Source organism: Bombus huntii, chromosome 9 (genome assembly GCF_024542735.1).
Source record: "Bombus huntii isolate Logan2020A chromosome 9, iyBomHunt1.1, whole genome shotgun sequence".
NCBI classification, from domain to species: domain Eukaryota; kingdom Metazoa; phylum Arthropoda; class Insecta; order Hymenoptera; family Apidae; genus Bombus; species Bombus huntii.
The window spans coordinates 7,540,994-7,552,190 of NC_066246.1; the positions used below are offsets into that span (position 1 = coordinate 7,540,994).

Here is an 11,197-nt window from a genome sequence, read left to right on the forward strand (position 1 = left end):
GCTAAAGCCCACTTGAAACAGGGTACCACAGCAGAGTTTTACGCAATGAAGAGGACACTCCATTAAGTGCTAAAGGGTAATACTTTGAAGCTGACAATATAGATGTTGACGATTTTCACCTAATTTAAACTTGAGTAGTGTGAATAATCCCTCGATGATCCCTTCAGCAGAGATTTCTTTTATTAGCGAATAAACCACTTGAGTATCCTCTTGAACTGTAGTATCGCATGAAGATACTTTCGTCGGAAATGAAATTAAATTATTTGCAACTTAAAAAGTAAGCTCCAAACGACATTTCTGTACCGAAAGGCTTCTCATTGTTCTAATGTCTAGAAACATAGTGCCTTATAAATATCATCCCCTCTTTTTTGAATACCATGTAAATATCATGAAGTTTTTATATGTATGTATGTAGCTACACAAAAGTTGAATCTAATATGTAAAAACTTGTAGCGCATCTACTCGCGAATTGATGTGAATATAAATTGACGACACAACAGGAAACCTTGAACCTATTTCGTTGTATAAGACGAGTTTATTAGCATTTACTACGGTTTGCTAGTCAGATGGGTCTATTTTGTGCTGAACAACGGTACGCATGGCTTGACGCGAACTCCTGTATTTCTTATCATACGTCATATATATATACATATCTTTATGTATAAACTAGAGAATAGTCATTATCTACGTTTCAACTATGCGATGTACATAACAATATACTATTTATTTTTACTACCTATTATATATAAGTTTGTTAATAATATTTTTATTGTAACTACAGTGTATATATCACATTATTAAATTGGACGCAGCACATGAAATGCTGGAGAACGTGCAAGACGTGTATATAATCGCATATGTTTTAACAGATCAACTGTTTTTATTTAATTTACATCGTTTTGTTTAAGTGCTTCGGTATTATTTAATTTGTCATCGATTATAATTGGTTTTTATAATTACAGATGTCAAATGAATGCAACAGCCAGGCTTATACAGACTGATAAACGCCTGTATCTAAATAATCTTACATGTACATCATTGATATTTAGTATTGTGGTAATTTATACAGATTATTTTTATTTTAACAAGTAATATATCAGTCCTTTATTTCATTATTACATAATTACAGTGTTTAGAAAATGCAATAAAATATGCATATATAATATTACAAGATGTTCAATTAAAAAGACAATATCACGAGATGTATTTAAAAATTTATAATCTATTTACAACATTCAATGTATCAAACAATTATTTTGCATTTGTACAAATACGATTTAAACATCTTAAAAGCATATTTTAAAAATATGCGATTAAAACATAGTTCATACAGTAATACATAAAATTGGATACATAAATCAATCTTCGTTATTAACACAACCCAAGCAATTATTGATAAAAAATTTCTTACCTTCGCGGTAATATTTCGCTACGTTCCTTAAATTTAGTTTATCATTTTATTACTTACATAAATATGAAGATTTTCAACGTTGAAAAATTATAGTGGTATTTTATATAGTAATTTAAATCGAATTTATAAGAAAATATAAGATTTAAAATAATAACGACTTGGTTACTTAGAAATACGAGAGATCTTTTAAAATTATATAAAACATATTGTGTATGGGCGTAGATACTACAATAAATTCTAGATATCACAATATGAAGGCAATGAATGGTATTTTGTACTTGTTCTGGTATCTTGTTTTAGTAACCAATTGCATACTCAATTACGTAAAGAAACGCACCTCATATTAAATGCTACGTGAGAAATTGGGTTTCCGGATCGGTATCATTCATAAGATCATCAAATCCAAGACTAAATCTATCGTTTATTAGCGTAGAAGTTCTTTGAAGCCTTTTTTTCGGTTTCTCGCAATTTATTCTGTGATTAAGAGGAATATAGGATTCATCTATATCAGCAAATTCATCAACTGATTGATTATGAATTACATCATTTCTGAAACTTTGATCAGAGTTCGTTTCAAAATTAACTACATCATCAACTGTTTTCACATCTTCAATGTCTTTTTCACATAAATTATTTTCATCTTTAGGTGTTTGCACATTTTCCGAAACATTAAATTTGAAGACCCTTTGATTACATATATTGTCTATTATCTCTGACATGTTTACATCATGATCATCGTTCTCGTCAATAAAATCATCCGGTGAAAGTTCATTAAACATTCTATCCAATGTATTATTTAAGTTTGAATTGATATTCTCCAATTGTAATACTTTTTCGAACTGAGGACCGCGTTTAACTTTATCACTTCTTTTCGGACTTTCTTGTAAACCATCTAATGTTTTACATTTTTTAGATTTTATTGGCGTAATACTCATCCTTCGGAAAGATTCTTCTAAAGACGTAGGATCATTTTTGGAAATAAATTCATCAATTTTTCTATTACTTTCTGTTTTTGCATTTCTCTTCTGACGCCTCTTTTCTGCTTTACGTTTATCACTAGCATCTGTATCGTTTTGTATTTTCTTTTTATTCGGTCGTTTCTTTGTTTTCGCATTTCTTGCATTTTCAAATGCTTCAACTAATTCTGGATAACATTTCTGTACAGCACTTTGTGGCTCAATGCTTGCCAATTCAGATGGAATATCTGCACCATTATCACTCACATTATCTAATGCAATATATTCTTTTAATCTTTTTATCGTACTATGATCAGTCTTCCAAATAATTTCATAACTCGCAACAGACCTAATATTCCGAACTTTCTTTATTGCTTCAGGTATGTATAAATCGAGCATTGTTAGACGGTTGTCTGCAGAAATACCTGGAAGGTGTACAAGTTGCCAACGAGTCACTAGAGGAAATATCTTCTCAAATGCATATTGTGGTTCCCAAGACAAATATCGTTCCATGAAATCCTAACATAAATCGAGTTATAGTAAGAATAAATAAAGTAAACTTACAAAGTTTTACGTTAAAACTTACTATGAATTCATTCACTTGCGGTTGTTTCCACTGAATATCTATTTTTGCAGGTACTGAAGCTTTTTTAATAAGAAATTCATCTATTAATTCTTGATTTGGAAAATCTTCAATAAGAAGAGCTTTTTTTCGTAAAGCAATTTCATTCAATAATAAAGCTCTTTTCTCTCTACAAAAGTATATCGTAAAAAATACAATATAAATATGCTAAATAAAATATGTTGCATAACAATTATATAATAAACGTACTTATAAGAGTTATGGCATTTCACAGTGGTCCCACATTCTATACAACCTGATTTTGTATGCTTTTGTAGTTTACCACTATGTCCACAAGACGAACACAAATTTGGATTCAGTAATTCTGCTTCTTTATAATCTAAAGTAGTATCGGTCCTCCAACTCTTCATTCTAAAAAGTTAATAGTATTTGTACATAATATTTTTGTTAGATAAAAAATACATTTTAGACATACTTTAATTTATACTTTACCGTTCAAGTATATCTTTATCATTTACAATTTTAAAAAGTTTCATAGCAGCTTCTTTACCAACTCCATTCAGTCCATCATTATAATCACAACCACATAATAAAGCTAATGCTATCATTTTATTTCTCCCTAATTCTAATAACCTCTCTATCTTTTCTAATTTATATTCATCTACAGCACCACCTGAACTCCCACGATTTCCTTGAGTACTTGTACAAAAATTTCTGTAAACTACTTTTGCTCCATATAAAAAGCAATCACTGTCTTGACTTATGCATCCATCAACAAGCTGTAAAAATAATTATTAAAGCAATAGGTAACTGTGATTCACATCTTTTCATGTGTACAAATATTTTACCCCGTCTTCGTTTAAATAAGCACACATTGCTTCTGCTTCCCCATGTCCTTGCACACACGCCAAACCCATAAGTTGAAGCATTTCCTTGCATTCATTGAGAATTCTATTAAACTGTGTTCTACCTCCTTTAGAAGCAGTTTTTTTCTCGCGAAAACCAGAACGAACGTCATTTCTCTTTGCAATTGTCTTATGTTTCAAAGTAGGTGCTTTCCCTTCCAATACAAATACTGGAGATATTCCTTGCATGAGGAGAAATGCTGTACGAAAATAGAGATTCCTGTAATAATTATTCAATCGTATTTAACTTTAAATCTGAAAGAATAATAAATGTAACCAATGCAAACTCACAAACCTAAGATACATTTTTGGTTGTGCAGAATGATCAGTTACTGTTTGACTATCCACAATCCAACAACTCATATCAATGGCTACCGTTTTTCCTTGAAGCTCAAACATTGGTTTCCTCTCGCTCAAAGGCGACAAAATATTCCAAAGATCTTTTACTCCCATTTTTACTAATTTGAACTAGAGTTTGTAAACATTTTACTACAACGTATTTGTTGGGGTCTATGTGCAATTGTGTGTTATATGATACCATATTAAAAGGATATAAATCCCTATGTAGTAAAGTTAAACACTAGAAAATAGTTTATACTGTTGTGTATAGTGTGTTATGTGTGGTATAGGCTTGTAGCTCTCTCTAGCGTGAATATCTTGTACGATAATACGATAAAATCTAGCGCGGCGAATTTAATTTTATAACAGCGTAACCGAGGCAACGAACAAAAGTTGCTTAACAAATTTATTGATTAAGTTTCAAAATTATTTATCAGTAATAACTATGATCACTTTTAAATTTCGTATTTACTTTCGTTACCATGGGAAAGAACATTGTCAATGCATAAATCGCTTGCTCTTTAATATTACAACTTCAATCAAATTAATGTTTATTAGCATTGGTTAATAAGAAATTGTATTATTGGATAACAGACAATCATAGATCGTCATGTAAAATCCGAGTAGATAAATGGCTATTCTGCGACCTAAAAAGTGAGAGAATCGTTAGAATCATTAAATCGTAGAATCGTTGAGTCGTAAAACCGTCACGTTGAGGTCAGAGTTTAAGAAAATTTCATTAAAGCGCAAATCTTTGTTAAAGTCAAATTGTTTGTCAAATTCAATATATTATAATTCAATTTTAAATATAAATTTTATTCAAGTTAATTTTTCTCGTTGTGTATTTCTTCATTTAAATGTAAAGTTAATTTTTTGAATTGTTTAAAGTTGTAACACGAGCAGAGTGTTTCAACACTCCAAAAGCTGCAGTCTGGCTAAATTGCCCCAAATCTTGAAAAGGCCACGTAACAATATTTGAGATGATAAAATATAGAAATTTTTGCACGTGTTTGTGCTTTATTCAAGATAAAGCCATCTTTTTCTTTGCAAGAAACTGATTTCAATGGGAATCATTCATATCAAATACATAATTCTGATCCTGGCATTAAATTGAATACTTTTGTTGTACAATTTTTTTCAAAATAATATATATGTATATTTCTGAAACCTACTGTTATAACAGATTTTTTCTTTGTTGATATGAATTAATATATTACCAAAGACAAAGTATAACATATAAAAATAATATATCCAACGGATGTCCTATCTAATATATTTTTTGTTTCACGTGTTAATTATTTGTGAACTGTATCATCTTGATATTGTAATATCGTAGAATAGATTTGAATTAGAGATCGGTTGAAAATATAAAAAACCGTGTACGTCGTATTGCATTTAGTTTCCGTTAAATAAATATCGTTCTCTGTCCAATTTATATCTGTATATTCAGTTTAATATTAATAAATTGTAAATAATCGAAAAAAAATTTCTATCCTTATTTTTCGATATTACAATATTGTTTCCGACATTATCGATTCAACATAAAATAAAAATATGTACAATCACCGACGAATTAGTCAATAGTATAATCATAGATTAATACAAGAGCAGGCTGAAAAATTTCCGGAATGTCAATAACAAATAAACCAACTCCCAACGACGATTCCGGACATTTTTCAATCTGCTCTCGTATGTACCTAATGTACAATCATGTTATATTAATTATATTCATGTATCTGAACAAATATTTTCTATAAATTTATTGCTTATGTGTTATATTTTTATATATTGTATTTATTGATCTATATTATATTGCATAATATACTATTATATTTACAAAGCTATTTCTTATCAATAATATTCCTACGTTGTACATATACAATCTTTTGAATCACTTCTTTTCAGATTAACAAAAAATAAAATTACACTATCCATTATGGATTTCCCAATGAGAGATCGATAAAGGTAATCGGCTATCAATCTACGTGATACAACAAATTTTATAAATCGAAAGATTTTTAATTTTTCTATATAATTTTCGATAAGGAAAGATAAATATATCCTCTATATTTTTAACTTTTGTTCACACGCACTTTTGTAATCACATGCACAATACTTCTAGTATATGTAGTATACTAGTATATATACTAAAATAAACATTATTTGGCACAAAAGAAAGTAATTGCTTTTATTTACAACTGTAATGCGAATTTAACTCTCTTGTATACATTAGCATCTTTAGTTTAAGAACTTTTTAAATGCATTCAACTTTCTGTTTCTTTTTCAAATTTTCATTCAAATTCTATCACTTAATGCAATGAGTTTAGAAGTGAAAAAATAGAGATCTGCACATATTAGTCTACTCTAAAGTATCTGAACACCGTCTAAATAGGTCTAAATTCGTGGTATAAGTGATGTCAGGGAGATTTTATACCTTGAAATAGAACAAAAATCAAGAATGACAAAAGTTACGTTGAAGAACGTAATTTTCATTTCTGAGGTAGTCTTCATTCTTATGAAGATCGAATTTGAAAATTTATCAAGTATGTATGTATTTGATTAATTCTCGATTGAAAAAGAGCGCGCAATTATTCTACATGCGAAACTAAGTTGGAAATATGGAATACAATTTTTTTCACCTGTTGTTTCGTTTTCGTTTCGAGAAAACTAAATTAGAAAATTTGTATCCGAGTTAATTCTCAACTCAGAAGCTTATTTTCTAAAAAACGAGGCCTCAAACGAAAAACGTAAATAAATATATTTCAATATTAATTTCCATACAAGGTTGATTTCCATACTATTTTCTGGACTTCTTCTATTCTCTGTCAACAATTATAATTTATAATAAAAGTGATACGAAAAAATCGTTTGATAAGTTTTACCAATGTATTTAAAAATCTTGTTGTACCTTTTTTTTATTCGGTTACAGTTTTATGTTCTATTTATTCTTTATAATAGTTTATTGTTATTTTATTTGTGTCTGATGAATTAATGTAGAATAATTCTTAATTTTTATCATCTAAAGGTAATAAAAGTAGTTATATAAGAAGAATTATGAGGAACATTCTCTGCTTGAAAATATCTTCAAATGAAAATGTAATTTCAGTTTAAAGTAATATTTTAAGATCTTTGTTTCTCTTAAAAACATTATTAATTTTATTAAATTCCTTTAAAAAACAAAATTTATGCTGATGTTTCGTTCGATATATTTGATGTTCGTTTCTTCAAGCGTTGAAAATTACTTTCAATGAAGAACAAATTGTCATTATATTTAATTAATTAATTGATTAACTTTTATATTTTTTGAATACATAAAGTATTTTATGCTTTAATATACAAACTTGTATATTAATGTTATAATTAGAATTAGATATTAATTCAATTAGAAATGATTCTAAATAATTTCTGAAGTCACTATTTCAAACTTTCTCTGAGAAGGAAACCGATATGATTAGCAGACAATATTGACGCTTAATAACGCTACGTCCCAACGACTCATGTAGTAGCTAATTTTTTCTTCGTTAGACTTATCACGATATGATGATAATTATGATTGATAAACAAGTATTTGCTTGCTGATAATCTATTAAAAATACTTATGTAGAATATATAAAGAGGAAGACAAATCTGATCGCCATAACAATAGTAAGAAGGAATACAATACAAGACGAAATTGTGCGCTTTCAGAAGCAAAAATGAAAGGTAAGATAGTTGTAATAATCTCTAATAAAATTGTTCACGTTAAGATTGAACGGAAGAAGTGGAATGGAATATATCAATTTTAGTGAAAATATTTTTGTTATTTACACGTTCGACATTATTTAATTCTCATTTATAAGATCTTCTTCTTCATTATAATAATATAATAATATAATATTCTTGTATAAACAAGAAAATGCATATACGCAGATATGTACATACAGAAACAGAATTTTCATCTTGTCATAACATTTTTCACTTTTTATAAAGCTTTTGCCGATATTTTTAACTTGATCTCAATTATTAAATTACTAGATACGATACTAATTAAAATCGTCTGATAATCATTTTAGCAACGTTTGTGGCAATATTTGCCACACTTTTGGTGACGTTTGCTTTCGCCAACCCACCTCAATGTCCAACTAAGGACGGAGAGGATATTGTCTTGTTTCCGAATCCAGATGACTGCTCGACCTACTATTCCTGCAGTGCAGGCAGACTGCAGATAATGAAATGTAGTGAAGGACTGGAATATAATACGGATTTAAGAGTATGCGATTGGCCCAGAGAGCATGCAGAATGTAAACATCACCATTCAAGACCACCACATTCTTCGACAGCCCGTTCTACGGTGACATCTCGCCCTCCACGACCAACTGAATCTGGCAAATACAGTACTGCTGCATCACCCCGTCCGTCACAACGAACTCTTTCTACTGATGAACCATTCCGACCAACTCACCCTACTAAACAAACCCACCCTTCGAGACCAACTACTGAACCATCCCGTCCTCCAAAACCACCTCACCCTACTAGACCATCCCATCCTCCAAGACCACCTCATCCTACTAAACCATCCCATCCTTCAAGACCAACTGATTCTACTGAACCATCCCATCCTCCAAGACCACCTCACCCTACTAGACCATCTCATCCTCCAAGACCAACTCCATCTGTCAGTCCAAAGCCACCTCGTCGACCAAATCCGGATTTTCCTCCACACCGCCCAGACCATAAACCACACGACCGACCCCTTCCTCCACACCACCCACCCGGTCCACCACACCACCCACCCGGTCCACCGCACCACCCACCCGTTCCACCGCACCACCCACCCGTTCCACCGCACCACCCACCCGGCCCACCACACCACCCACCGGGCCCACCACACCACCCACCCGGCCCACCACACCACCCACCCGGCCCACCACACCACCCACCCAGCCCACCACACCATCCACCCGGCCCACCGCACCATCCACCCGTACCACCGCACCATCCACCCGGTCCACCGCACCATCCACCCGGTCCACCGCACCGCCCACCCGGTCCACCACACCGCCCACCCGGTCCACCACACCGCCCACCCGGTCCACCGCACCACCCACCCGTTCCACCGCACCACCCACCCGGTCCACCACACCACCGTCCCATTCCACCGCACCACCCACCCGGTCCACCACACCACCGTCCCATTCCACCGCACCATCGTCCCGTTCCACCGCACCATCGTCCCGTTCCACCGCACCATCGTCCCGTTCCTCCGCACCACCCACCCGGCCCACCACACCACCGTCCCGTTCCACCGCACCACCCACCCGGTCCACCACACCGCCCGCATCTTCCCCCAATTCCACATCATCCCCCACAACGTCCTCATTCCCCTTTTGATGAGCCCATCTTTCCAAGATACGAAGACTAACCAATCTTATAATTAAGAGGAATTGTTCAATGTCATTAAAATTCTTAGTATGTTTGACAAAAATAATGTATTCAAACTGTATTCAATATAGTTGAACTGTAATAAATATTTCTGAATTTATTTCTCCACAGTTTATTTATTTCTCAAGTCCTTCGTTTTCATGACACAAATCTTAATTTATATTCAGCATTATGAGAAAATAAAGGAAAGTACGAATAGGTAATTATTTCGATTAATTATTTTAACCTTTTTGAAATTTACTACTTATTTTTTAAAATCCATGATATTAAGAATTAGAAGTATTAGAATTCATAGACACTAATAAATGCCGAATTTCATTTGTCCTTTAATGTAAGCTACTTAATAGTTCTATTCAGTGTGTTCATTTATAATAGTGCCGTAGGATCATTGGTTTTCGTCTGTTTTCAACTTTTTTGGTAAAACATTGAAATACGCTTCGTAAAAAATTTGTACAACTTAATAAAAATTCGCACAAGATATTTTAGATGTATTTTAATCTTTCGAAATTGGATCATAATTTGAACTTTCTAAATTGAAAAGTTAATGAATTCGATACGAAAATCGTTGTAGAAACACATCACAAAATATTGACCTAAGAAAGTATAACACTAACGAATTTTAATGGAACTCAAGTTAAAATTTTATTGAAATATTAATATTGACGAATAAACTAAATTTTTAATTTATTAAAAGCATCAATCATTATTGGATCTGCCTTATTTAACGGAAACCGTTTTATATGGAGTCTTGTAAAGTCTCATCTACTTGAAAGATGAAAAGTGAAAAGAAAGAAAAGAAAAAGAAACAGTATAACGAAATTTGATCTAATAAATAGTACACGTATGTATTTAAAGTTTATCTCAAACTTATTGACCAAATAGTAAAACAAAAAATAAATCATTGTTTCAGTGAAAAATCACATCTTTTATGTCTTATAAATGAAATCGACGAATTGTAGACGAATATTTGAAATTGTATTTAACTGTACGATAATTGTTTTAAAAACATACTCATGGTATATTCTTATCATTTTTATTATTAAATACCTATTTTTAGAAAATTTAATATCTTTTTGTTGTTTGCAATGAATTCTTATGATATTTGATATACAATATACATATATACACATGCAGCATTTCATAATATATTTGCATTATAACTTTTGTTGAGTTTTATTTACATAATGCTGTAGAAATAAGTTAATAATTAAGTTTAATAAATTTAAAATGAAATTATTAGAATGTTACGATCTTTCGATTTCAAATATTCACGTATGTATCTAGAATTCCACATTTGTAACTGTATATAAGCGAGAATAAATATTTATGTACTTAACTATGCATGACATATGATTTCAATTTCACACATAGGTTTACAATATATTCTGTTATAATGCAAATTATTTCACGATGATACATTAAAATATTTTTAGGTGTAATATCTTTTTATTGAATAAGGAAGTTGTGATAACGATTAAACAATCAATAAATGTACGCAATACGTTTCTGATTAAAACAATTCTCGAATAATCTCGTTCTTTCTATCTGTAACTTCTATTCAGAAAATTTATTCAAAATATTA

At 31.5% G+C, this 11,197-nt stretch overlaps 2 protein-coding genes across 3 annotated transcripts; one reads left to right on the forward strand and one right to left on the reverse strand.

The window, feature by feature from the left end:
* Positions 1–1,204: 1,204 nt before the first annotated feature.
* On the reverse strand, positions 1,205–4,408 carry LOC126869225 (flap endonuclease GEN). Of its 2 annotated transcripts, none has more exons than XM_050625482.1 (6): positions 4,151–4,299; positions 3,799–4,055; positions 3,443–3,729; positions 3,200–3,361; positions 2,954–3,119; positions 1,205–2,886 (listed from the first exon to the last, which is right to left on the reverse strand). In XM_050625482.1, the coding sequence occupies exons 2-6, from the start codon at positions 4,042–4,044 to the stop codon at positions 1,762–1,764; spliced, it is 1,986 nt and encodes a 661-aa protein (XP_050481439.1). In that variant the 5' UTR covers positions 4,045–4,055; positions 4,151–4,299; the 3' UTR covers positions 1,205–1,761. The 2 variants fall into 2 exon arrangements, with proteins under 2 accessions (XP_050481439.1, XP_050481438.1); XM_050625481.1 differs by having other exon boundaries at positions 1,456–2,886; positions 3,799–4,075; positions 4,151–4,408.
* A 3,401-nt stretch (positions 4,409–7,809) lies between these two features.
* On the forward strand, positions 7,810–9,715 carry LOC126869232 (basic proline-rich protein-like). Its single transcript, XM_050625492.1, has 2 exons — positions 7,810–7,896; positions 8,247–9,715. The coding sequence occupies exons 1-2, from the start codon at positions 7,890–7,892 to the stop codon at positions 9,593–9,595; spliced, it is 1,356 nt and encodes a 451-aa protein (XP_050481449.1). The 5' UTR covers positions 7,810–7,889; the 3' UTR covers positions 9,596–9,715.
* Positions 9,716–11,197: the final 1,482 nt, after the last annotated feature.

What these genes read in the sequence shown, in the direction of transcription:
- LOC126869225 (XM_050625481.1), bottom strand. Translation starts at nt 4,308, where the DNA reads ATGGGAGTAAAAGATCTTTGGAATATTTTGTCGCCTTTGAGCGAGAGG. An exon ending in GATAAAGATATACTTGAACG is followed by an intron (nt 3,362 to 3,442) that starts GTAAAGTATAAA and finishes TTAACTTTTTAG; the next exon opens with AATGAAGAGTTGGAGGACCG. An exon ending in CGCAAGTGAATGAATTCATA is followed by an intron (nt 2,887 to 2,953) that starts GTAAGTTTTAAC and finishes GATTTATGTTAG; the next exon opens with GATTTCATGGAACGATATTT.